This window comes from Tribolium madens, unplaced genomic scaffold, assembly GCF_015345945.1.
Source record: "Tribolium madens isolate multiple individuals breed KSU strain unplaced genomic scaffold, Tmad_KSU_1.1 Scaffold_91;HRSCAF=231;Tcas5.2_LG7, whole genome shotgun sequence".
Taxonomy (NCBI): domain Eukaryota; kingdom Metazoa; phylum Arthropoda; class Insecta; order Coleoptera; family Tenebrionidae; genus Tribolium; species Tribolium madens.
Genome location: NW_025401063.1, coordinates 9,528,114 through 9,552,176, shown reverse-complemented (window position 1 = coordinate 9,552,176; position 24,063 = coordinate 9,528,114). Strand labels below are relative to the sequence as shown.

Here is a 24,063-nt window from a genome sequence, read left to right as displayed (position 1 = left end):
CTGTAAAAGTCGTTATTGAAAAAATACTTAAAAACGTTGAGCGATAGGAAGAACATAATATCCATTCAATAATTTTCCCTGTCATATCAATTTTCGTTATCGAAAGTAACCTTGTGCAAAGATAAATAAGGCTCCACTGGGTGAAAGCAAGCGTTTTTTTTTTAATAATTTACCTCCAGAAAATAATAATAATTAATAAAAATTAAAGTACTATAAAAAATGTGATCGTACTTTAAGAATTAAGTTTTGTGATTTTTTTGTTAAAATGGGAACTTATGTGAATTTTTTTTATAGAAATTGAATATAAGGTAGATAGTTTTAATCCTTAAATCATAACGTTCATGAGAAAAATAGTTTTATAGTGGATTGCCATTTAAAAAAATAAAAAATTATGCAGAACTCAAAAACAATTCAAAAAAATTCTTGATAATAAAACGCACATTTTTATAGTACCTTATTATTTATCAATTAGTTTACCCAAAAAATAAATAATTTAAGCAAAAAAACGTTTGGTTTCATACTTTTTATCACCTGATATATGTTTAAGTCAATATTTATTGATGACACGCATTTTTACTAAACTTGTTTGAAGCTAAATACTGGGTGATTTTAAGGTATGTGCAAATATTTTAACAAATGATAGTAGAGCTCAAAAAAGTCAAAATAACTAAACTTGCATTATCCAAATTTTTACAGTTTCTTAGATATAGAGAGTGCAACCTCCACTTTGACGTCGGAAAAATTAGCAAAAAATGCAATATACGAAGTTTGAACCTTTTGAGTACTTTATCTCAAAGTTTATATTGCTAGTAATGGGTAAGAAAAAAAATAATAACAAAATTGGCTGATATCTTCAACAAACAAAAATTGATCAATTTTTTTATATGAGGACACTTTTTTGTGTGTTTATTTTTGCTAATTTTAATCCATTTTTTTTTAAATAATGTACTATTTTAATCTTTAAGAAGATTTCAACACTAGTTTGGAATGATAATTGATTTTTGCACTTCTTGTGTTAATTTTTGTTGACTCAGTACTTTAGTGCGAATCAATTAATGACTGTAACTCCTTATGTTGATATGTGAAATGGATTTTATACAGTTTCATTCTCGAAAAGACAACACAAAAAAAAAATTTAATTTGAATTTTATGTCTACGAACATATTTTATGCGATAATTGTTGTGGGGTGTAGGTATATTTTGAAGAGCTAACCTCATCTGTTAAAATAATTGCATATACCTTATCTCAGCTCTATTTCTAAATATTTAATTAAACACGTTAATTCTAGATAAATAACTCAAGAATTTGAAAAATAAATAACCGTAAATAAAATTCTTGGCTTTGCTTTACCAAATATTTGTTTAATAATAATTTAAGATTAATACCTACTTAAAACAAACTTCTCTAGTAGATAGTAATAAACACATTTATTACTCATAGGTTCTAACTAACCAATTGAAATATTTTTTAGTAAATGTGATTAAGGCAGCATTCCAATTCCTGGGCAAAATCCTAAATATCTGCAATAAAGAGCTTGGCACCCCTTTCCAACGCTGCGCTCGCGTCTTTGATAACGCGATTCAAGACTGCAACGCCAAGCTCGGCCCTTGGTTCAACTGGCTTTGTTCTATAGCCTATCTCGTCAAATCCGTCTGCTACATTGTGAAAATCTTTGATTACGTCTGCATGTTGGTTGATTTTATTAGCAACTCGGTCATTGGAGTTGTCATAAGAAGTAAACACCGATGTCCACACTTTTAAGCAATTAACTTAACCCTCTTATTCAGAGGTGAAAAGTTTTATTCGACATGTTCGCACCATGTTTTACGTCCGCATAAAGTTCTCCCATTCGTTCCACTTTCAAACGAACTCTTCCAAATCCTATTCGGAAGTAGCAGAAGGTATTGTTGGGGAGATTAAAGAGAGAACGCAAGCGCTGGCGATGTTTTTTGATTTTGTTAGCTTTCTCACGAGTTTCTTTTTTGTATTTTTGCTTGTTAAGTAAGTTCTGACCACTACTAGAATAGATATGTCAAAAAGTCTTTTAGAGTACTACACTACAGGTTTAGATTTTTAACAAGTGAACGGTTTGATAATAAGTATATCACAAGAGATTTTCGGGAAATTGATTTACAAAGGGCTAAGTTAGGACGCGAAACGGTATTACCACTTAATAATAGAGAACGCACCATGTATATTACTGTATGTATATACCTAAGTAATACTTCGGTTTCAATATTACGTTTCAGATTAGTTCCTGCAGACTTGTTAAGACTGAAAAACGCAAATTGAGCCAAAGTGCAGTAGTACTATTTGTCGCAACTTTGAAACTTTGTGCTCATATGTTAGTAGATTATTCCCTCTATTGGGTACTAAATTTGATCCGGTACCATGGCCGGTTTCAGTCAAAAGTTACAGCCCCGAATCTACCCTCAGTCAGAATAGAGGGCAAAGGTCTCTTAGCTGACCTTCTCAAAGGCATAGTCAAAGCGTTTAAACCTCTTGGTATCGAATTAGAAATCGACACAGTGCCATGTCTTCCAAATCCAATTCCACCTGACTACGACCGATACATTCAAATCGGTTCCCTTCTCATTCTTTGTTGGTTCTTGGCAATTCTAGAACCTTATGGCCTCCGTTTAAGACACTGGATCATGTGCTATTATCACCCATTAAGAGCCAAACAACGATCTGTTTGGCTCTTCAATCACATCATGAGGTCTAGGCTAAGTTTTCTAAAGTTTGCCCGCCGACAACTAAGAAGAAGTGTTTTGGGCCAGAAAGGCCTTACCAAGATTACATTTAAAGAATTCTTGAGAGCCAAATTGCGGTATTTCATTACTTTGCACTATTTTTAGTCAAAACTAATAATTCTTTAAAGTTGTAGAATATTTCGACTTTGTTTGGGTCCCGATAAACAAGATGCTTGTCTCCTTTGTGGTGAAGTTTTTAGAGAGCCGGATGACATAAAGCCGATAAAATGTGCAACACCTGGTTGTCCGGGCCTCTTCTGTAAGCAATGTTTCGAGGATTTGGAAAATCTCTGCACTGTGTGTTTGTCTCCAATTGATTATGGTGACCTTTCTGACATTAGTGAAGAACGGTGAGAGTTGTAATAACTGTGACGATAACTAACAAAGACAATTTCTTAGAGGTTCAGATGATGACGATTTTGACGATAAAAAACCGCCAAGATCTGATCAAAATGATCCGGAGAAAATACAATTACTCCATAGAAACGATGATTCCGGTAATAGTAGTGACGATAGTCAGCACTCCTACACTTATCAGTATGAGGAAAAAACGTCAGAGGTGCAAGAAAGGGAGTGGTCCGAAACATCATTTCGAGATGTGGAAAAACAGAAAAAACGAGATTATGCCAGTATGGATGATTTCCGAGAAAATTCAACACCAGATGAAACTTCTCGATTGAAAAAATCCACAACAACCATGAACTTAATTAAAGATGACAAGATTACGAAAGAGTCTTCACCTGATACGGAAGACAAGGATACTGACTCGCCTTAAAGCTAAAAAATTCTTATTAAACGTTATTATCATTACGATACGAAATAAATATGTACTTGTTTCTATAATAATAATTTAAAGGAATCGTTATCAGTACAAACAGTATCCGTGTAATAGCTATTTTAAGCTAAAACTAAAGTTCACTGTAATAGGAGATGATTAAGATCCAAATTTTATTTATATGGTTTCAAAACTAAAATAATTATTTACAAAATAAATTCTAAAAAATATAAATAAAAAAATATTCTCGGATTTGATAATAATGACAACCGCTCGTATGTACATATGTACATATTATACAGTATGTCCCCGGATTGAGTTTACAAGAAGAATTTTTTTTTATCTTTCATTTTACGCCAAAACTGCAACGGAAAAACATAACGGACAGTGAATTTCGTCTACACAATTTTCATGATGGGATAAACGTGTAAATTAGTCATTAGGTTTTTCTAACCTTGTTTCAGAATTTTGATTAACGTTTGTCATGTTGACAGAATGTTTGATGCTCTTTTGCTACTTTTTAGCTCTGCTTTGTCTTACATTGCATGAGGTATCGTACCAATCCATTTTCAGGTTAAAAATCCGTTTCAAAATAAATAAGACTTTAATTAAATTTGACAATACGTATTTGAATGTCAGTTATCAAGACAATAAAGCAGAGTCTGCAGTAAATTTTTGTGAATTCACAGAAAAAGGGCGGACAAAATTCACTGGTTCAACGGTACCAAACAAAAAAGACTAGCGTCAATAATTCCGCAATAAAGCACTCAGGGTACAGAAAATCGCCCAAAATTTCGACATAAATCGAAAAAATTAAATACTTCAAAATTGACCTATTTGCACTCTTGGGGATTCAAGAGACTTAGAAAAATAGAAAAACGTAGTAAAAATGCAAGAAATAATTTTTTTTTAATGTTGTGTGGGTAATTCTGTATGAATATATTGAAATAAATCACTGAGACTGTTGGTGGCGTGATGGTATAGCGACATAAGGTTCCGCTTTCCGGCAGGTAGGTCAAAGGTTCGAACCCCGCTCAAGTCAGCAATTTTTCACTAATTCAAATTAGCAATAAAAGATGGCCGCATAAGAGCGCGAACTTTAAAACATGTGCACATGTTCTAATAAGTATAATCAGAGAGAGAGAGAGAGAGAGCATAAGAGCAAATAAGAACGCAAAGTGTAATAAGAAAGAGAAAGAGCCTAAGAACAAATAAGTGAAGGAAAAGCGCTTAAATGAGCATAAGAGCTTTTTTATATTTGGGTGTCACAATGGGCATTTTGTGCGACTGTTTTCAGTTACGCAAAATGCTCTTTGTGACACTGTTTGTAGAAACATTTTATGCTACATTTTTATCATCACTAACGGCATACTGGGAGAAATTGTTGTAGATCAACATATTTCATCGAAACTAATGCAACTATTTTCAAGCAATTTGGGTTCCACATACATCAAATGACAGAAATTTTAACTGTCAAATATACAAATAAATTCACTTTAAAAATCTTTCAATAGAAAAAATTGTATAAAAAACGCGTGTTACAACCTCTCTCTGGCAGCGCCATTGATTTTACTATGTAAAAATGTTTGATGAAGAAGAAGTCAACTAAAGAGTTGTTTACAATTTTGAGATTTTGAAAGTACAGAAATCTACCTGGACACTATTATAATGTGTAAAACTAAATAGCAGCATAAATTATTTCCCTTGAAAGCATTTAGGAAAAGCTATTGAAAGGTGCACCATTACCCAGTGCACAAAATATTCCTACTCTCGGCTATGTTTATCCAAAATAATCCATTAGAAGTGGGTACAATTCTTATCGTTTATCAGAGTTATCTCTCATTACTTACTAGGTTTCCATTTATCCCTGTACATCTAAAAAAATTGTTAGTACTACGTGGCTTATTGTGCTTAAAAATGAAAAATATATTCGTATTCATCTCTGTTTTTTTATTCAGCACTTGTAGGCCTTCAACAGTAAGTCCTTAATTAAGATTTATTATTTTAAAAAATATAAAATAAAATATTATAAATATAAAATATTCTTTTATACGACAGGTCTATAAAGCTGCAGTTTTCGAACATCATGCCGTAGAAGGTGATACTCCAGAAAACACAATCTTGCAAAACCTAGAAGAATATAGACTGCATGCAGAAAAAGCTAAAGGACAAGTAAGTAAATGAAAAACGAGCAAGAATAAAATGACTAAATATTTATAATTTGCAATAGAATGCGGATATAGCTGTCTTTCCAGAGTACGGTCTTACGACATTAATATTAGATAATCCAGAAGATTATGCAATTGTAGTTAACGACACAACCCACATCATAAAAGAACTGATGGCCATTGCCAAAGAGCGAGGTATTTACCTGGTTGTAAATCTTCTGGAAAAAGAAGAACAAGCTAATAAAAAAACCAAATACTTCAATACAAATTTAGTTTTCGACCGAAGTGGACAAATAATACTAAAGTAAGTAGTTCAAGAATAAAATAATAAAATAACGGATAATTTTTAGATATCGCAAAATCAATCTTTTTAACGAGGGAAAACTTACCGCAGGTCCAAAAAATCAAACCATTACATTTAGTACAGATTTTAATGTCACGTTTGGCATTTTTACGTGTTTTGATATCCTTTTTGAAAACCCGTCGAGAACTGTATTAGACAATGACAAGGTTACAGATATTGTGTTCCCCACAGCTTGGTTTGCAACAATGCCTTTCTTTACTGGTACGCTTTGGAAGTGCTGTGAAAACAATTTTAAGCAATTTTTTAGCCTTAAGCATCCAACATGGTTACGCTGTAGCAAACGGTGTTAATTTACTTGCTTCTAATTACAATAAACCGAAAAACACCCACGGTGGTAGTGGAATCTACTTAGGAGATGGCAAGGTTACCGAAATGGTTATTTTTGACACTCCAAGCAGTAAACCTTTAATTCAGGAAGTAATAATAAGAAGCACGCGAGAAGATAAAACCGTTTGTCCTAAATTGGTACGTATATTGATTAAAGTATACAATTACAAATTTTACAAAAAAATTTTAGACCCAATTTGGACTTCCAAGTGATTTAACCAAGTCTAATGTTAGCGATTACGTCACGGATCGTGAATTTAAAGCTTCAGACTATAAATTTAAAGAAATTGATTTGACTCAAAATAATGTTACAACCACCATTTGTGATTCTTCGTTTTGTTGCGATTTTGAAATTATTATAAATACTGCAGAAACAAACACAAATAATGTTTATAAGTAATAATGACAATTTATAATTCACTAATTCACTAATTATAAAATGTTTTTTCCAGGGTAATGGCTTATGACGGTCCTGTTTCTTACGGTAATGTCAACGCTCATGTCCGAGTGTGCAGTTTGATAGCTTGCGAAAATGACTCAGACGACAGTTGTGGGAAAAGAGTTGATGTTGGTGTCAAGTTTACAAAAATTACAGTTAAAAAAAACTTGATAAGTGATGAAACCTACCCTACTTATTACACACCTGTGACTCTTAACAGCTACCTTCAGCCACTAGTACAAACTACTTATTGTAACAACAACTCTACTTCTGTCGAACTAACAACAGCAAAAGCACAAAAAGACGTCCTAGTTTTTGGGATTTTAGGAACAACAACAGCAAGTGCAGCTGCGCCTCTAGTCTATGCTCACGGTGTTGTTTTTTTAATAATTTTGAGTCTAACTAAATTGATAATTTAGTCACGTAAAAACATGTTTCAAGTTTAAGAAGCATTTATTCTTCCAAATTACAATCGTTTATAGAAACTCTAATAAATACGAAAAATGGTATCACATATTTCATAGCTTTATGTAGGGGTAAAATTTTAATTATGAATACCAAAAATAAATTAAATAAAATTGTAATGTGTTTAAAAATTTAAATAAATAATATACAAGGTGTCCCAAGTAAGATTTTCGGATCTACGAGTATAAGTACTCCATTTTTTAAAGGAAGAAGTGTTCAAGGAGATAATGATTAATAAACAATTGAAATAATTTTAAAAGTTAATGAATTTTTTATTTGTGTCATTTTGAAAAGAGTTTTGAATCTATTCTTCAATTTTTGTGTAATAGTTAATAAGACCTGATTATTTGTATGTAGTATGAAATCAAAGCGAATATACCTAAAATTTGTCAGTGTTAACATAAAGTAATGAAAGACAGAAGTAACTGAATTACTAACACAGATGTTTTAATAACAACGAACAGAATACAAAAGTTGAGTCAATCAATTAAGGAGATGTTCAAAATGCTGCCACCACTTCTTATGCATGCATCAATCATCAATGCCTCATTGAGGTAACTGAGAAAAGCTACCATACTTGTTACACACCTGTAACGCTAAACACCTTTCTTCAACATACAAAACAAACTACTTAGTGTATAATACCCTTAATGGAACTGATTCAACATTCACAAAATTGTCTACACTTACGTTCCAAAAAAGCGTTTTACTTTTTGGAATTTTGAGACGTAGCGAGCGCTTCTCTATATGCGTTTGTGATTTTTTTCTTGGCGATGTTAAGAAGTTTTATTAGTTGTATTAATGTTTAGTTAAAAGCTTTAAATTTAATAAAATTTACTATTCCATATCCTTGTTTTCACTTATTAAACAACAAGTTTCCCAAATGTGTTTGTTAAATAAACAAGACAAAGGAATCAATACTTAGTCATATAATCCTTGAAGCGATAACTGTTTTTTACTGAGTAAATTTTGTCACCAAATACATATCTCTGGCTTACATTAAAATTAACGAAGGAACAGTATCATAAAGCTTGTAATAAAATTACTTTATTTGTAACTTTGTGATCATTAAATAATAAACTCATAATTGATTGATGTCCACAAACTTATTAAAGAATTAAACCCATAAAAGGTTGTAAACACGGTATATCTTTATGTCTATTCAAACAGAACTGATTTCCACTGATAGTTTACTTATTCATAAGTACTTGCAACACAAGGTGTTTTATTATATCGATTATTGAAACCTTACATACAGGGTGAATATAAAGTATGGAACCAAGCTGTTTTATTTTTAATCATTTGCCTCCAAAAAATAATAATTAATATAAATTAAAGTAATATAAAAAATCTGAATGTATTTTCAGAAGGAGATTTTGTTTTGTTTTTGAGTTATGCGATTTCGTTTTGTCAAAATTGCAATTTGTGAAAAAAAATTTTTGAAAAAATTAAATATAAAGCAGATAGTTGTAATCCTTAGAGTACAGCTTTTATGAGAAAAATGATTTTATAATGGGTTGCCATTTAAAAAAATACAAATTTTTGTAGAACTCAAAAACAAAATGTAATTTCGAAAAAAATTATTCTTGTTAAATCATCACAGTTTTATAGTACTTTATCACTCGTCAATTAGTTTTTTCAAAAAATAAATAATTTAAGCAAAAAACGTTTGGTTCCATACTTTTTATTCACCTGGTATAGGGTAATTCATAAATGAGACTTAAACTGTAGAAACCTGAACTTAAGTAGACGTATCCGCTTTTCGTGATTACCAGCTCAAAAGGTATGTTCTCGCAAGTAAATGTTTCAAATTTTATAATATTTCGTCAAATGTTCCGAAGTTATTACAAAAAAAAAACAATTTTCCCTACCCACATTCCAAGGGCTGTAAAATTTTTATCAGTAGAGATAGACGACACGAGTTATTATTTAACTTAACATCATTTTATGGGTCATTTTTGAGGTTCAAATATTGCTTCATATTTATGAATTATCCTGTATAATATGCCACATTTTTGGACAAAGATGGATGTCTTATTAAATAAAAATCGAGATCAATTTTTTCCTGGAAAATTCTTTTTAAGCAACATACTTTTTCTATCTTTATTGGCAAAATTAATTCTATATTTTTATAAGTCTTATAAAAAAATTCCTAATCTTTTTCCTTATTTAAACTAGGGTGTGATAACATACCTATCTTTCAAATTAAACATAACATTTCCTCTAGCAAAATAGTTGCAGTGTTGATACACGATTAAAATGTGGATTTTCTCATTAAACATAATAACACTTGTTATTATTTGTAATAACGGGCTGGTATATTACTTTTCTTATTATTTTCGTGTAATTTTGTATTAAATCATATTATTGTAGGCATACAAAGCAGCAGTTGTCGAGTATTATCCCTCATCAGAAGCCCAACCCATAGACACAATCAATAAAAATATAGAAGAATATAGGCAGTTGTTAGATAGCGCAAAAGAACAGGTAACTGCTGAATTAGCTAAGTAAAGACATTTGTTTGACCGTTTTTTTCTCAGTCTGTAGATATCATAGTATTCCCAGAATATGGTCTCACGACTTTAGTAAAAGATCCAGAAGAATATGCCGTTGAGATCAGTAATAGTAGTGAAATCATCTCAAAGCTTAGTACCATGGCCAAAAGACGTAAAATGTACATGGTCATAAATCTTTTAGAAAAAGAAAAAAGAGGCAGCCAAATATACTACTATAACACAAATTTGGTTTTTAATCGAAAAGGCGAAATCAAAGTCAAGTACTCGTCCCATTTTTCAGGGAAATAAAAATTAATATAAACGTTTCAGATACCGCAAGATCAACCTCTTCGACGAGGCTAAACTGACCCCAGGGTTTGCAAACCAAACCAATACTTTTTCCACCAACTTTGGGGTCACTTTTGGTATATTTACTTGTTTCGATATCTTATTCAAAAGTCCATCAAGAACTGTTTTCGAGAAAAATGATGTCACCGATATTGTTTATCCAACAGCTTGGATTTCCATAATCCCCTTTTATCACTGTAAGTTAAAAAAACTTGCTTTTTTAAATAAAATCGTCTATAGCTTTGAGTGTACAACATGGGTATTCCGTTGCCAATGGTGTTAATCTCTTGGCTGCTAATTACGCAAAACCTAACAATGGCCGGGGTGGTAGTGGAATATATTTAGCTGATGGAAAAATAATGGAAAACTACATAGGAGATACTCCAAGTAGCAAACTTATAGTTCAAGAAGTTACAAAGCAGACCAGTCGGGTAGATAAAATGAATTGTTCAAAAAACGTAAATTGTTTTACTAATGTGGAAGCATTCTACCTTGAAATACTTATAGGTCGCCTTTGGACTTCCGTCAGATTTGGGAAAATCTAACGTGAGCAATTATATGACAATCCCAGTCTTCAATGCGTCAGAATACACTTTCCAAGAAATTGATTTGACTCAGAGCAACTTCTTAACAACAATTTGTCACAGAAATTTTTGTTGCAATTTTAACATTAAAGTAAATCTCACTAACGTCAATACTTCAGAACACTACAAGTAATAAGACTGACAAAGGCTTTTAATTTTTTTTTAACTTTTGCTAAAACTTCTGTTTGCAGACTAATGGCATATGATGGACTTGTGGGTTATAACGAAATTCAACTTCACATCCGCATCTGCAGTCTTTTATTTTGTGAAAATGATTCAAAAGACAGTTGTGGTAAAAGACAAGAAACGACTTCCACCAAGTTCACAAAAATAACAGTCAGAGGAAATCTACCCACCGATAATACGACTTTCTATACACCCGTTACACTTAATACTTATCTTTTATCCATGCCGCAAACTACTTACTGTGACAGTCAAAATGGATCTGATACCACCTATGTTCAATTGTCTACAACAAAAGTTCAACAAAATGTTCTAGTTTTTGGGTTGCTTGGGCATACCCAAACTCCCATTGACAGTAATGAGAATGATGGCAACTCAGCAGTGCAAGCTTCCAGTCTTCTGTTACTTCTAGTTTTTAGTGTTGTAAAAAATATGATATATTAATTGCATTATGAATTTAGTTTTGCAGAAACGAAATGAAAAATAAAACATAACTCCGTTTCATTATTTTCTGTCTCAATTGCTTGTTTGTTTTTTCTACCAACTTATTTGTATGAAGTTTCTCTCTATTTTAATCTACGCTTGGTTTTGTTAAATTAAAAGTTTATAACAAATTGGTAATGTAAATAATAAAATATATCTAATTTTTTCAATGTTTAATACCTATATGCTGGGTTACAAAAAATTACATAGCGGAAAGAAAAATATTTGACTCATATTTAAATTAATAAGCACTACAAGGTCCCAGTTTTCAGTTACAGTTTAGTTGTAAAAATTACTAAAAGCATTAAGTATTATATAAAAAAATAGTTGCATTGTGAATTTTTAATCAAATCAATCAGCCAGCTGCTACTTCGTAATGCGTTGATAATTTTTTTCTCCTCATTTTAATCTGCGCGTGTTTTAAATTTATTTGAGTTATACATATAAAAAATTGGTGTTCTAAATAATTTTAAAAATGCTTATATGTTTTAAATGTTTAATACATGTAGTATTACAAAAACTTTACACATCGAAAAGTAAAACGTCTGGTTTATAAATCAATGAGAACATTAAATGTTAATGTTAATCTACTAGCTAAACGTAGTAAGTGATGTTTTTTTTAGTAGAGTTTATTGATTTTCCGTAACTTTTAAATCGAATAAATATAGGAAGCTAAAATATGTAAACTAATAAAAGAAACTATATTTTCTGGCATCAATCCTGAAAAAAAGAAAAATTACCTAACAATTTTATTTTCAACCATGATAACATTCAATATCGACAATTTGAATAACAAAACATGCCTATGCTACTCTCATAAATAATTAATGTTTTAAAATCCATTGCTCCTAATGATTAGATTAAATAATAAACTGATTTTCCAAAATATATATATGAATATGATATTTCATTAAATATAAAAAGCCAGATATCCCGTACGCTGAAAAATTACCCAAGAAACTGCAAACATCATTGTTGCACCTGTAAATTTGATTCCGGAGCGCTGCCACTATCGCCTGTTTGTCCATCATTAGCAGTCGACACATATCCCTCGTTCGACGAAGCGTCGTCCTCTTTCACCCTACCTTTCAGATCAATCGGCGGAGGCGCCACAATTGGGATGGCAGCCTTCGGACGCTTGAGCGGTGCCGCCCTCTGCGTGACCTGTTGATCAGTCGAGTAGTACGTAATTCCCGTCTGGGGTTGATACAGCTCAGGCTGAGTCTACAGGACAAAGTAATCAACAAAATGTAAAAAAAAACCTACCAAGACATTTACCACGGGATTGAACTGTTGTTGGTAGCCTTGATACCCCTGAGAGAATTGTGGTTGACCCGGCACGTAGTTGATAATTTGGGGAGTTTGCTGAGGGAGGAACGGAGGAGGCGCCGGTTGCAAAAATGGAGGAGCTTGGGCAAAAGGAGGCGCAAATTGGGGGGGCGCCTGCAAGATTGGGGCGGCCGTTACAGGGACCTGGGCAATGGGGGGAAGAGGAGGAGGCGCAATTTGGGGAACTTGAGTCGTGGACGGATGAATCTGTGCGTTTTGATGAATAGTCACTTGATTGGGTGCTTGGTTGAACTCTGAAAATATTTTGAAACATTAACGCTGTCCCAGTCAATTATCTAAAGAAAAATTCATCTTTGTTTAAAAAACAAATTCAAAATTGATTTTGACATAATAATAATAATCTTACCATTTGAATAGTAATTCGAGTGTTGTGAGAACGGTGGCGTTGCCGACTCTGGAAGTGACCTTTGCCTGATGGAACTGTACCGTTTGGAGCCCTTTTGTTCCGACTGGAGTCTTGGTGGGACACTCCCTTGCCTTTGTCCCCCGTGTTTACCCCCTTTATGCACTCCATCCTGAACATTTAATTTTGACAAATCTCTTTCTAAGTCTTGAATATTATTATTTTTATTTGTAAAATTTTGTGACTGGATGAAATCGTCTTTTTTGGAAGATTTCGGGACGACTTTTTGATCAGTTTTCATATTCCTAACTTGACGCGTTTTTGTAGTAAAACCTCTATAATCTGAATCCTTAATTTCACGTTTCGGTTTGACCACACGGCCAGAACCGACACGTTGCTGCATTCTGTTAGATTCTGGTGGAACTGATGGAGATTGGAAAGACTCGCATACTAAATCTTTCGTGTTGCCGTTTGTTTCAGCTTGGTACTGATCTGTTTTCTCTTCGTAATCTCTACTATCTTGCGGATTTTCTTGATTACTGTCATGTTTATTATTTGAGCGGTTTAAGGGCGGGAAGTCTTCGCCTTGATTTGGCTTTCTCAAGGGTTTCTTTTTACGAGTAAGAGGTGGCTTGCTGTAGGCATCCTCATCTTCCCAATTTCTTGTATACTTGTTGGGTCCACGCCTATAAAATTCCAAAAAACAATTTATCAGATTTTTAAAACAACGAGGTCACTTACCCATATCTCCTGCGTCTTCTAGCTCTAGGAGGGCCCTCCTCATTTCTAATATCATATCCATAGATAGCTACAAGTTCTGCCCTTGACTTAGGTGCTTGCTCTGAGTCATTAAAACGATCATGACTCCACCTTTCCTTCTTGTCTTGCCATACCTTTTTCTTCTGTTCTTTTTCCTTTTCCAGTTCTCCACTATCAGCTGTTTGTCTGAAAATATACATATGTACTACATTAATCAGTCACACTACATGAACGTAGTTAGTTAAATCCCGTCAACTGTGTAATTATTCACAACTCACTCGTCATCAGCTGTCCGATCATCATGCTCGTAAAAAGTGCCCCTTTTGGGTATGTACTGAGGATTTTTCTTGTCCTCATCATCATCTACTTTCCTGGTAGGCAAACTTTCCTGCCCATCGCCAGACTCCCGCTCCAGTCCTACACTGTCTTCAGTTTCCGAATCAGTGTGTTCCCTGGAAGTCCTCGACCTAACTTTAGCCTGTTCTTCATCACTATAACTTCCTGCACTATCATACTCCGACTCGTTTGGGGACTTGTGGCTTTCTTCAGCGTCAATTCGTGTTTTTTCCTGCAAAATCATTCTTAAACTGAGAAGAATTCACTCGAGATCGCCTCGGTTTTGCTCTACTTAGTTCTGAACTTGTGACCTGGTTTGTTACTTTTTTTTAAATCTTTCTCTTCTACGAAGCGAAGGGGCAATGTAAGGAGCATTTAGACTCACCTGCGATATGTTTTCGACTGTTTGGGGTGCTGTCGCCGACACAACAACACTCTCTTCCATCTTTTTGTTGTTTTACAAGTATCTTTATCTTGGCCGGATTGGCAAGATTCAATAGCCAGTGAGGAATTCAAGACCTACGTTTATCTTCTGATCCTTTTCACGCTCAAAGCAATGGCGTGGAAAGAAAAGAAATAGAGAGAGATGAGTGAGTTCCCCTGCCAACTCCTTGTCACAAGGTTTCAGAGGTTAGGTTACGTACAGAAGCACCAACTTTTAGTTGCAACGTGAATAACTAGTTGCCTATACTTAAAAAGTGTATAATTATTAGAATATAAACGCCAGTGTTTGTAGAATTGTTGCTAAAATTGAAGACATGGGTTGTAAAATAAGTAAATAAAAGAAATATAAATAAAAAAGCGTTACTTTTTATCATTCGTGTTTTAATAGAAATAATCTTTTTTCTAATATTTATACATTAAGAAGGCGATGCTTCCTATATTTTTGAGACAGCGTGATAATTTAGGACTGTTTAAGTTAGCAAATTTAAAAGTATTTTTGTTAATAATTTGTAGCACTGCAATCGGATACCATTTTGCTTGACAAATACTTGAGGTACAACCTTTCAAGATTGTTAAATTGTTGTTAATCCAGTGGGATCCATTAAAAATCAAAGTCAGGATTGCCAACAGATTCATCTTTTTGATCACTTTGTATTTTAAAACGAAAACATTTTTGCATTCTTGGTTGCATACACAGCAATAACTTGTGTTAAAAAATAAAATTTGATTTTGAGTACAATTTTGACATAATTAAACGTCAGTCATGGTAAAATTACTATCGCATAATATCTTCTAATTAATAACTGTTTCAAAATTGCAGAAAACCTCATTTCAGACTGTTCTCCATCTTATTTTGATGGTAGCAGTACCATTCCTAGTCATAATGATTGCGCTTTACTTAGCGTTTGCCTTTGGATCTTCCTCGGAGAGTTGTGACGCTCTATGCTGTCATTTTGCTAAAGAAGTTGCAGACATGTACGACAAACATGGACGAGAATACATAGAACACGAATTTGACCTTAACGCAATTAAAAAAAGATCTATTAAGTTTCCTAGCAAAACTTTCATCCTAGCGGAATATAAGGAAACCGAGAATCCATCAATTGCTGCTCTTCTAGGAAAGCGTTATGTTGACGAAAAAGAGAAATTTTTCAAATGCGCTGTTGCTCTTATTGACAAAGGTTGGGCCCTAGCTGTTGAGGAGTGTATTGAAAATTTAGGTGTTCTTAGATTGAGATCGTCAAGGTGGTCACTCGGGGGAGTGACAAAAAAGATTAATAATATCGTGTTTTCTGATTTTGGTTTAGTTTTGCTTCACTTCAATGCATCTGACAATAATGTATTTCAAATTGCGAAACTTGATCGATTTGCACAGAGCTTTACTTGGGATGGGAAAGTAGATCTTCCATTGGCACAACGTCAAAAATTTAATAAGTTGATCAGTTTTGATGTTGATGTATATCAACACGAGGACTGTTCAGATGTGACTAAAAAGAGATACATTTCTTGTTACATCACAAGCAGAAATGACTTTTGTGGGAAAAGGGTTAATGCGCCAATGATCGATCAAAGTAAAAGCTTAGTTGGAATGCATTTGGAGACTTTCTGTCCAAAAGATCAAAGTTTTGCAATTGTTTTTTACATTGATGTTTATTCTTATAAAACTTGGATTTTAAACGTTGTTAATAAATTTTGAATACTGACCATATCAAGTGATCTGTGCTAGTGATCGTATCGTATTTTTGTTTTTTGTTTATTTTGTCACAAGTGCAAGTGTCACACAAGTCAAATCTTGAATTTTGCATTTTGCATTATAATGTTTTTGTTCCCAAAAGAAAGAAAAGGTCTTCGACCCAAAGTAAACAACATTAAAATATCAAATTTGTTATTAACGTGTTTTACAGACATGTTGGCCAAAAACACCTCCGTTTCAAACAAGTCTAATTTTGATACTACTTGTGGCAGCTCCATTTCTTATAGTGATGATAATTCTGTACGCACACTCTCTAACAGCATGGAAGCAAACAGAAAAATGTTCTACATTGTGTAATTTGCTTCAAAATTGGAAAGTAAAACGAGAGCTTTCAGATCCTACTGGTAAAATAAAATCAGTTTATGATATATAATTTCTTTAACTTTCTTAACTTTTTCAAAATTTCATATTAGATTATCCCAGTTTCCTTGAAGAGTCAATCATGCATCCTGACTCGGAAAGACGTAAAAGAGAAGCTATTGCTTATCTCAGTGTGAAATGTGAGTAATAAACATTGTAAATGTTTTTTAAAACTTATTGAGAAAATAAGAATCTCATTCGTATGTATATAAATTCAACAGATCTCGCAGAACAACATCGTAATGGTAATGAAGCCAATTATCAAAAAATAGAAGTACATCCACAAACATCTCCAGTCAAGAATTTTGTGAAAACAGAAGGGTTTCCCACGCTATCAAATGACAAAATTAAGAAATCTGGACAAAAAGAAAAAAACAAGGAGTTAAGCTTAACACTTACAGTAAAATTACATTCGACAACACAAGAAAAAGATAAAAAAGAAACTATGAGGAATCAAAATTACTTTCCAATAGCAGCTTTACTGGAAAAGATATATTCTGATGAAAATGAAGAGCTACTTAAATGCACAATCGCAAAACTTTCATCCAACTGGGCACTAACAACGACTAATTGTTTTAAATATAAGGGCGACAAATGGGACTTTTTATCAATTAGAAGTCACTCGGATTATTGGTCAAAGGGTGGTAACATAAATAAAATAGAAAATGTTTTCTCTTACAAAAACCTAGTGGCACTCAAGTTAAAATCTGATCAACCTTCCATACATTTTTACATCTCAAATATTGCAAATGTTTCAAATAGAGAACAAATAATATTTTATTGGGATGTTAATTTACAACTTCCGTTACAAAAACGACTTAAATTTGGTAAACTCCAAATCACACACATCCCATTAAAGAAAACACATGATGTGCCCATATTTGATTCCGACAAAAATTTGATCGGTTTTCAGTGGTCTAAATTCGCTTACGAAAACGTAAGTGAGTATCGTTCTTGGTTAAAAAAACTAGGGGCTTTTCCATAAATGTATTTGCTGTTCATCGATTGTTTCAAACCATAGTAACGCTGGGCGATACAATACAAACACACACGTCATGCCTCATGGGGGTCATGGGTTTGTTTAGTAAATTTGCCTTTTTTCTTGGAGTGCGAAAAAAAGAAGTTAATGTTTTGGTTGTTGGACTTAACAATAGTGGTAAATCGACGGTTGTCAACCATTTTAAAAATGAAGAAGAACGTGTCACTGAAATCGTACCAACAGTGGGATTCAGCGTCGAAAAATTTCAAAGTATCTTTCCATATGAAAGCGTAAGAAATATTATTAATTACTCGATTTCAGATCAAAATTTGGCTTTCACAGCTTTTGATATGTCTGGACATGGACGCTACCGTGATCTTTGGGAACATTACTACAAAGACTGCCATGGAATTATTTTTGTGGTAGATAGCAGTGACCGCCTTCGACTGGTTGTCGTTAAAGAGGAATTCGATTTATTGTTGCAACATCCAGATATATGTAACCGCAAAATTCCAGTTCTCTTTTTTGCTAATAAAATGGACTGCAAAGATGCTTTAAGCAGCGTTAAAATTGCTGCAGGATTGGGGTTAGATAAAATAATGGACAAGCCGTGGCATATTGCTGCAAGTAATGCTTTAACTGGGGAAGGACTGCAGGAAGGAGTTGAATGGTTGACACAACAAATCAGGGATGTTGTTTTGAATAAGATTTAATGTTAGTTGTTTGCACAATAAAACTTTTATAAATATATTGGTTGTCTTGTCTAGCTTCTTCTTACATAACCCATAACTAAAACTTATATTCTGGTTAACCAAAATTTTAAGTTTTCTCCGTTTATCTATTTACTTTTTCGGAAAATTTCATGTTAATTTAATGACCTCACATATACCTTGATCTACCTATTTCAAATTATTTAATTGAGATATTTAGACAGAAACACCCATACATTACTTTTTCTGTAATTAATTAACAAATTAATGTTGTACTTATAATTTTAATTTTCAATTTCAATTGATACCTAAGTTAGCTGTGTTTGTAAAGAATTTTTTTACGTCAACAGTATATCTTATCACGTTTCGTCAAAAATTTATATAGGACTGTAGAAATGCCACAAGTGAGTATTTTCTTCAAAATAATTCTTCCGAATAGGTTTTTCTGTGTGACAGACCTGTTGGTCAAACAAGACCCCCTTTCAAATGGGCCTCATCTTAACACTAATGGTGGCATTGCCGTACTTGGTAGTGATGATCTTTATTTACTTGTCGTTCATCTTTGGGTCTTATGAGTCTGAAAGCTGTTTAAGGTTGTGTCATAACATATCAAGCGAATATGAAGAAAGACAGAATAAGCCAAGTAAGAAAATTTACAAATTACTTCATGTTGTTTTATCCAATTTTAACAGAAAAATGGGCAAATGAAGATGACATGAAAGAAAGATGGGTGGTTGGTCCTGAAAGTAAGAAAATTTGTTTTAATTCTAACTCACTTAAACTTTCCTTCTAGATTTTTCAGAAATAGTGAAAAAAGGTATGTTTTTTTAATCTCATTTAATCTGTATTCAATTTTTATTTAATCTAGATTTAAAAATAGTAGAAGAAAATCTACCAGCAGTTGCTAAAAGAGCAGTAACTAATGAGAAATTAAAAACACCGCAACGAATTAACGAATATACAAAAAAAACCTTAAAGGCTGATAGTAATCAACATTATTTTCCAGTAGCAGCTTTGCTGGAAAAATTGTACTATGACAAAAGTGATGAAGAACTATTTAAGTGTACTATCGCAAAACTTTCATCAAATTGGGCACTAACAACCACTAATTGTTTTAAATATGAGGTTTATAAATGGAACTTGTTGTCGATTCGAAGTAACTCGTATTACTGGTCAAAGGGTGGTAACATAAATAAAATAGAAAATGTTTTCTCGTACAAAAACTTAGTGGCACTCAAGCTAAAATCTGATCAACCTTCCGCACAATTTTACATTTCAAACTTCTCTAACATATCAAACAATAAACAAACATTTTATTGGGTTGTTAATTTACAGCTTCCATTACAAAAAAGACTAAAATTTGGTAAACTACAAATCACAAATCTTCCATCAAAGGAAACTCATGATATGCCCATATTTAATTTCAACCAGAATTTGATTGGTTTCCAATCATGTAAGTTTACTTATGAAAACTTAAGTGAATACCGTTCTTGGTTAGACAAACTGAATGTTTTTTGAGAGCTTTTTGAAATCTTGTTTCGCTACTCATGGATTGTTTTAAACTATATTTTGGTTGTTTGGTAATTTGGCAAATAGGCTATCATTTTATAAAATTTAGAGGCCGTGTACTGGAATAGAAAGCTAGGATTCATTAGAATCAGGAAATAGATAATTATTTAAAGTCAAAATCTTATCTTCAAAATATGCTTTACACTGTAGATAATGGATAAGATAAGTAATAAATTTCATCAAATAATGTTTCATGGAAGAGCAAAATGGAAGCAGAATTTTTTTTTAATTTATTTTTAACTACTTTTGTCCAATAAAATTCTTAATTGTTGAAGTGAAAAAATTGTTTTACTGGAAAAAATATTTGGTATTTTAAAACAACAAGTTGGTGTTTCTACTTATTATATTAAACACTGTAGTTATACAGAGTGCGCCAGAACTCGCGCCCCAGAGAAAAATTTCAAGTAAGATAAGATACCAGGAACATGAAAAAAAATGTTTAAAAAATTCTATCTGTCAAAAAATTTTGACATATATTTTTTGACATTTGACATTTTTTTATGTCTATTTAATGATACTGATGATCTTGTATATGTTTTTATTTACAATCACTAATGTAAAATGCCGATTACTAACCTTTTAAAGGTTGGGAAACACATCATTAAATCTCATAAGGAGTATTACTTCTATTGGGCGGTAATATACAGGATAGCCAACTTTAAAATTACAAAAATACCTGGAATTTTTTCCTTCAAATTGTCAAGTTACGAATAATATTTTGCTAAATTAGTATTTAGTTGCTTTTGTAGCAGTTTCTCTTACGTCTGGGGGAGTACACTGCTCCATTTCGACAATTTTAAATCAGATTCACACATTATTTTAATATTTTCTTTGACATTTCTGAAACGCAATTTGGATGACCTACCACGTTTGGATCTTAACTTTGTTAGAATTTTATTTTACTCAACTTTTTGACTGAAAATAATGTGATTGTGAATAAAATAGCATACAAACGTCGGTGGTAATGGCATTACCCTTTGTGCTTTATCCGATCTCGAAGCTGGCGCCTCTCGATCGCATACATAAGCATTTAGTAAAAAAAATTATTTAGTAAAGGTACTAAAATTTTGCCAATAAAAGCCACAAATAACATTAAACAAAGTTACAATTTAGAATACAGCTTCCTTGTTTCCTCTTCTAATAGCCTATAGCAAAAAAACTTGGAAAATTTATTTTCCAACAGAAATAAATAGTCAAAATTTAAACTCTTATATCTTCGAAACTTTTGTAGATAATTTTTTTTTAACATTTTTACATTTTTTCCATGTTCCTTGTATCTTACCTTATTTTTCTCTGGGGCGCGAGTTCTGGCACACCCTGTATATCTTAATGGGGTGCACATCACACGACCAAACTTCATCTTATAAATTTTTTGCGCGATTAGACTCTATTCGATTGTTTGCTACGTCTGTTTCCAAAACAGTAAGTTGTATTTACTCGTTGCTATCCCAAACTCGTCGGTAAATATTTTGTTTATTGTTGCAAACGACAAACTCGTCGGTAAGCATTCAAAGTTGTCGCCAAAGTATTCGGCGTTCTAAAACATTTTTTGGATATTTTATTTAAAAAAACTAACAAAAATCAGTGGTGCAAAAAATGTCATAAGCATCACGAATATGTCATAAGCATAACCGATATCAGACAATAATTACAACATTTTTAGTTGGTTAGTGATTAAGATAGATAAATTACAATCATATTCATGTCGTCTCTTGATAGAACAAATGATAATTGTTTCTGAATAACTGCAGTTTATGACTATTAACGAAACAGTAATTAGTTTGACAACTACTGTCATGGGTTTCCAAAAATTAAATAATTAAATGTGTTCTGTGATTTTGTATATTTGGGTGCGTACATTAGGCGCAAGCCTCGTAAAGTTATGTGAAACACCTTGTATATCACCGCAGATTACGACTAAAACTTTGTATTAAATAATGGAAAAAATCTTTTAATTGTTATAGGCGTCATAAGTGCAGAGAATCGATCCGAGTCCGGTAATTATTCCAAAGTAATGTATTTTTAATATATTTTGTGTGCACGGATTGGTGTCGCAGCTGGCGACGGCAACAGCTGTACAACATGTGGCGGCGATGCCGCCGCCTCCGTTCCTAAAACCTCTTCTTTCTACAAAAAGAGAACTGACTTGGAATAATTCATTTTATATATAATTTCCGATGGCCCAATTCTCGTCGATATTAAATCCAAGCAATTCGCTCCGCCCCGAAAATTAATTTATCAGCTTCGTGTACATCTTGAAAATGATTCCGTTTATTGCGAATCCCGGAGACGCAGGAGTATTTGGGACGAATTGTGTGAAGTGCGAACGTGCGCGGCGTCTAAAATATGTCATTTTTTTCTTGTTTGTTTCAGTTCTTTTATAATAACAAAATCATCAAGGGTGGTTTTCTTATTCGTTGTGAAGTTTGAGACGTGTGCACATACACTTTGAGCTTTTGTGAATCGCGCGGTAATGGTTTTTGCTGCGAAGTTCTCAACATCCTTACGAGCTGGGTTGAAGAGGCGCTCCTGGACCTGGGGATGACAGGTGAAAAATCACCTCTTCAACACGTGCGCGAGACATCGAACGAACGCACACCTAGGCCTCTGGGAAATTTACATCCGTCTCGAGGCGAGCACAAACTTATTTACAATTTAATTACAAACCGTAATATCTAACACTAATGAAAATTCGCTGTTAAAAGTTTGTGATAAGAAAAGCAAAACATCAGCTTAAGCTTCGAGCAATTAGATAGATATTCCCAAAATGAAAACAGCTTTTTAATACTTTCTTCGTCGTTCTATGTTGTTATGGCACCAATAACATTCAACAATTTACAATCATTAAGTTGTCAATTTAGGATTTAGGGCCCCATACACGAACGGAATATCCGTTGGATCTGATACGTGGCGAGCCAAATTCGTATATGGAGCGCTAAAGTATATCCGATCCAAATCTGCCGATCAAATCTCTCCATAACTGAAAAAAAAAAGATTTAGTTGGGCCGATCAAATCTGTACACATTATGGAGCGCTAATAATACACACGACTGTTATGGTAATTAAGGTATCAAGAGTGTTATAGAAATAATAAAACTTGAGGTCGATGGTATGTTACTCAAGGGCCATTTGGTCCAAAAAAAGTACGTTGACCCAGAGCGTTATTATTTCCGTAACACCCGTGCTGCTTTCAACTTTTAATGTTCTATTGGTTTCTTACTTTAATGGAGACATTTTTCCAAATGCCTTATCTATGACATTTACTGCTTTTCTAATACGAAAAATCTAGAGCAAAATTCACTAATATGCAAAATGTCATTGCTGCGGATACACCATATCAACAACAAAATTAAAAATCCTACCTACGACAATATTATTTTCGAAAATAATGCTCTTGAGCATTGATAGAGGGTTATTATTTTGTTAAATAATACATCAATATAGGACATTAAAATTTTTTTGGACAACCCGTCCTTTTTTTAGCGCCAGGCTTTTTGAAAGGATTTTTTGAGGATTTTTGAGAGGATGACAAAAACGTTGTACGTACGACGTGCTGATTAGAGTGATAACGGCTACTAGAGCCATTTGTTCACCAAAGCACTCTTTACAAAAACGCTTTTTCTTAATTTTGATCAGCATGTAAAATTTAATCATATCGTGTAATACATCGTTGTAATAAAAAATATGGCGTCCATAAGAAAATCCAAAGTTGAGTGTTGTAACTCTGATATCAAGAGCGACTAGGAAAATATGATGACAGATTTAGATTCTTTGTAAGAAAGTGCCTTAAGAACGTCCTAGTTAAAAACGTCTAGGTCTTTTAGTTTTCGCTTGAAAAAATAAAAACGAAAATTACAAATTTCCGTTTTTTTCCAATAATTCAAAAACTAAAAGTGACACACTAAATTTTCTTTCAGATTATTGTTTAGCATAAAAATGCGCAACTTTGCCCTAATTTAACCGACCTCGTATCTCTTATAATAACTGAGATCCCCAGGAGCTCGAAAAACGAATAGCCCTGTATACTATTAAATGCATTTAAAATAATGTGTAATTTAAAATTAAAAAAATAATA

General features: G+C 32.9%; 7 protein-coding genes across 8 annotated transcripts in view; 6 read left to right on the top strand and 1 right to left on the bottom strand.

Moving 5' to 3' along the window:
- The window catches only part of LOC123011134 (DC-STAMP domain-containing protein 2-like), a 5,793-nt gene extending 2,226 nt beyond the window's left edge, over positions 1 to 3,567 (top strand). The window contains exons 3-8 of the mRNA XM_044408445.1: positions 1,473 to 1,736; positions 1,789 to 2,002; positions 2,050 to 2,203; positions 2,251 to 2,831; positions 2,883 to 3,104; positions 3,154 to 3,567. Coding sequence (XP_044264380.1) covers positions 1,473 to 1,736; positions 1,789 to 2,002; positions 2,050 to 2,203; positions 2,251 to 2,831; positions 2,883 to 3,104; positions 3,154 to 3,529 — 1,811 coding nt within the window. The 3' untranslated portion in view covers positions 3,530 to 3,567. The remainder of the gene's footprint in view (positions 1 to 1,472; positions 1,737 to 1,788; positions 2,003 to 2,049; positions 2,204 to 2,250; positions 2,832 to 2,882; positions 3,105 to 3,153) is intronic.
- A 1,815-nt stretch (positions 3,568 to 5,382) lies between these two features.
- On the top strand, positions 5,383 to 8,139 carry LOC123010759 (vanin-like protein 1). Its single transcript, XM_044407857.1, has 7 exons — positions 5,383 to 5,506; positions 5,588 to 5,701; positions 5,760 to 6,001; positions 6,048 to 6,262; positions 6,309 to 6,526; positions 6,579 to 6,784; positions 6,841 to 8,139. Exons 1-7 carry the CDS (start codon positions 5,447 to 5,449, stop codon positions 7,244 to 7,246), a joined length of 1,461 nt encoding a protein of 486 aa, XP_044263792.1. The 5' UTR covers positions 5,383 to 5,446; the 3' UTR covers positions 7,247 to 8,139.
- Positions 8,140 to 8,957: 818 nt separating this feature from the next.
- Positions 8,958 to 11,422, top strand: LOC123010418 (vanin-like protein 1). Of its 2 annotated transcripts, none has more exons than XM_044407295.1 (7): positions 8,958 to 9,075; positions 9,666 to 9,779; positions 9,833 to 10,068; positions 10,118 to 10,332; positions 10,376 to 10,593; positions 10,643 to 10,848; positions 10,911 to 11,422. In XM_044407295.1, exons 3-7 carry the CDS (start codon positions 9,947 to 9,949, stop codon positions 11,344 to 11,346), a joined length of 1,197 nt encoding a protein of 398 aa, XP_044263230.1. In that variant the 5' UTR covers positions 8,958 to 9,075; positions 9,666 to 9,779; positions 9,833 to 9,946; the 3' UTR covers positions 11,347 to 11,422. The 2 variants fall into 2 exon arrangements, with proteins under 2 accessions (XP_044263230.1, XP_044263229.1); XM_044407294.1 differs by lacking the exon at positions 8,958 to 9,075 and adding an exon at positions 9,481 to 9,608.
- A 121-nt stretch (positions 11,423 to 11,543) lies between these two features.
- LOC123010417 (protein CASC3) lies at positions 11,544 to 14,737 on the bottom strand. Its single transcript, XM_044407293.1, has 6 exons — positions 14,559 to 14,737; positions 14,116 to 14,405; positions 13,820 to 14,023; positions 13,082 to 13,764; positions 12,664 to 12,968; positions 11,544 to 12,609 (listed from the first exon to the last, which is right to left on the bottom strand). Exons 1-6 carry the CDS (start codon positions 14,616 to 14,618, stop codon positions 12,355 to 12,357), a joined length of 1,797 nt encoding a protein of 598 aa, XP_044263228.1. The 5' UTR covers positions 14,619 to 14,737; the 3' UTR covers positions 11,544 to 12,354.
- Positions 14,738 to 16,378: 1,641 nt separating this feature from the next.
- On the top strand, positions 16,379 to 17,715 carry LOC123011128. Its single transcript, XM_044408438.1, has 4 exons — positions 16,379 to 16,475; positions 16,522 to 16,714; positions 16,784 to 16,870; positions 16,952 to 17,715. The coding sequence occupies exons 1-4, from the start codon at positions 16,434 to 16,436 to the stop codon at positions 17,713 to 17,715; spliced, it is 1,086 nt and encodes a 361-aa protein (XP_044264373.1). The 5' UTR covers positions 16,379 to 16,433.
- A 77-nt stretch (positions 17,716 to 17,792) lies between these two features.
- LOC123011129 (ADP-ribosylation factor-like protein 6) lies at positions 17,793 to 18,457 on the top strand. The gene is made up of 2 exons (XM_044408439.1): positions 17,793 to 17,979; positions 18,031 to 18,457. The coding sequence occupies exons 1-2, from the start codon at positions 17,793 to 17,795 to the stop codon at positions 18,420 to 18,422; spliced, it is 579 nt and encodes a 192-aa protein (XP_044264374.1). The 3' UTR covers positions 18,423 to 18,457.
- A 298-nt stretch (positions 18,458 to 18,755) lies between these two features.
- LOC123011342 lies at positions 18,756 to 20,247 on the top strand. The gene is made up of 5 exons (XM_044408729.1): positions 18,756 to 18,823; positions 18,876 to 19,062; positions 19,112 to 19,165; positions 19,213 to 19,236; positions 19,288 to 20,247. The coding sequence occupies exons 1-5, from the start codon at positions 18,815 to 18,817 to the stop codon at positions 19,935 to 19,937; spliced, it is 924 nt and encodes a 307-aa protein (XP_044264664.1). The 5' UTR covers positions 18,756 to 18,814; the 3' UTR covers positions 19,938 to 20,247.
- The last annotated feature ends 3,816 nt before the right edge of the window (positions 20,248 to 24,063 follow it).

What these genes read in the sequence shown, in the direction of transcription:
- LOC123010759 (XM_044407857.1), top strand. Translation starts at nt 5,447, where the DNA reads ATGAAAAATATATTCGTATTCATCTCTGTTTTTTTATTCAGCACTTGT. An exon ending in GCACTTGTAGGCCTTCAACA is followed by an intron (nt 5,507 to 5,587) that starts GTAAGTCCTTAA and finishes TTTATACGACAG; the next exon opens with GTCTATAAAGCTGCAGTTTT. An exon ending in AGTGGACAAATAATACTAAA is followed by an intron (nt 6,002 to 6,047) that starts GTAAGTAGTTCA and finishes GATAATTTTTAG; the next exon opens with ATATCGCAAAATCAATCTTT.
- LOC123010418 (XM_044407294.1), top strand. Translation starts at nt 9,552, where the DNA reads ATGTGGATTTTCTCATTAAACATAATAACACTTGTTATTATTTGTAAT. An exon ending in TTATTTGTAATAACGGGCTG is followed by an intron (nt 9,609 to 9,665) that starts GTATATTACTTT and finishes ATATTATTGTAG; the next exon opens with GCATACAAAGCAGCAGTTGT. An exon ending in TAGATAGCGCAAAAGAACAG is followed by an intron (nt 9,780 to 9,832) that starts GTAACTGCTGAA and finishes TTTTTTTCTCAG; the next exon opens with TCTGTAGATATCATAGTATT.
- LOC123010417 (XM_044407293.1), bottom strand. Translation starts at nt 14,618, where the DNA reads ATGGAAGAGAGTGTTGTTGTGTCGGCGACAGCACCCCAAACAGTCGAA. An exon ending in CAGTCGAAAACATATCGCAG is followed by an intron (nt 14,406 to 14,558) that starts GTGAGTCTAAAT and finishes ATGATTTTGCAG; the next exon opens with GAAAAAACACGAATTGACGC. An exon ending in AACAACAGTTCAATCCCGTG is followed by an intron (nt 12,610 to 12,663) that starts GTAAATGTCTTG and finishes TTTGTCCTGTAG; the next exon opens with ACTCAGCCTGAGCTGTATCA.
- LOC123011128 (XM_044408438.1), top strand. Translation starts at nt 16,434, where the DNA reads ATGTTTTTGTTCCCAAAAGAAAGAAAAGGTCTTCGACCCAAA. An exon ending in GAAAAGGTCTTCGACCCAAA is followed by an intron (nt 16,476 to 16,521) that starts GTAAACAACATT and finishes CGTGTTTTACAG; the next exon opens with ACATGTTGGCCAAAAACACC. An exon ending in TGCTTATCTCAGTGTGAAAT is followed by an intron (nt 16,871 to 16,951) that starts GTGAGTAATAAA and finishes TAAATTCAACAG; the next exon opens with ATCTCGCAGAACAACATCGT.
- LOC123011129 (XM_044408439.1), top strand. Translation starts at nt 17,793, where the DNA reads ATGGGGGTCATGGGTTTGTTTAGTAAATTTGCCTTTTTTCTTGGAGTG. An exon ending in CAGCGTCGAAAAATTTCAAA is followed by an intron (nt 17,980 to 18,030) that starts GTATCTTTCCAT and finishes ACTCGATTTCAG; the next exon opens with ATCAAAATTTGGCTTTCACA.
- LOC123011342 (XM_044408729.1), top strand. An exon ending in AGAAAGACAGAATAAGCCAA is followed by an intron (nt 19,063 to 19,111) that starts GTAAGAAAATTT and finishes CAATTTTAACAG; the next exon opens with AAAAATGGGCAAATGAAGAT. An exon ending in ATGGGTGGTTGGTCCTGAAA is followed by an intron (nt 19,166 to 19,212) that starts GTAAGAAAATTT and finishes CTTTCCTTCTAG; the next exon opens with ATTTTTCAGAAATAGTGAAA.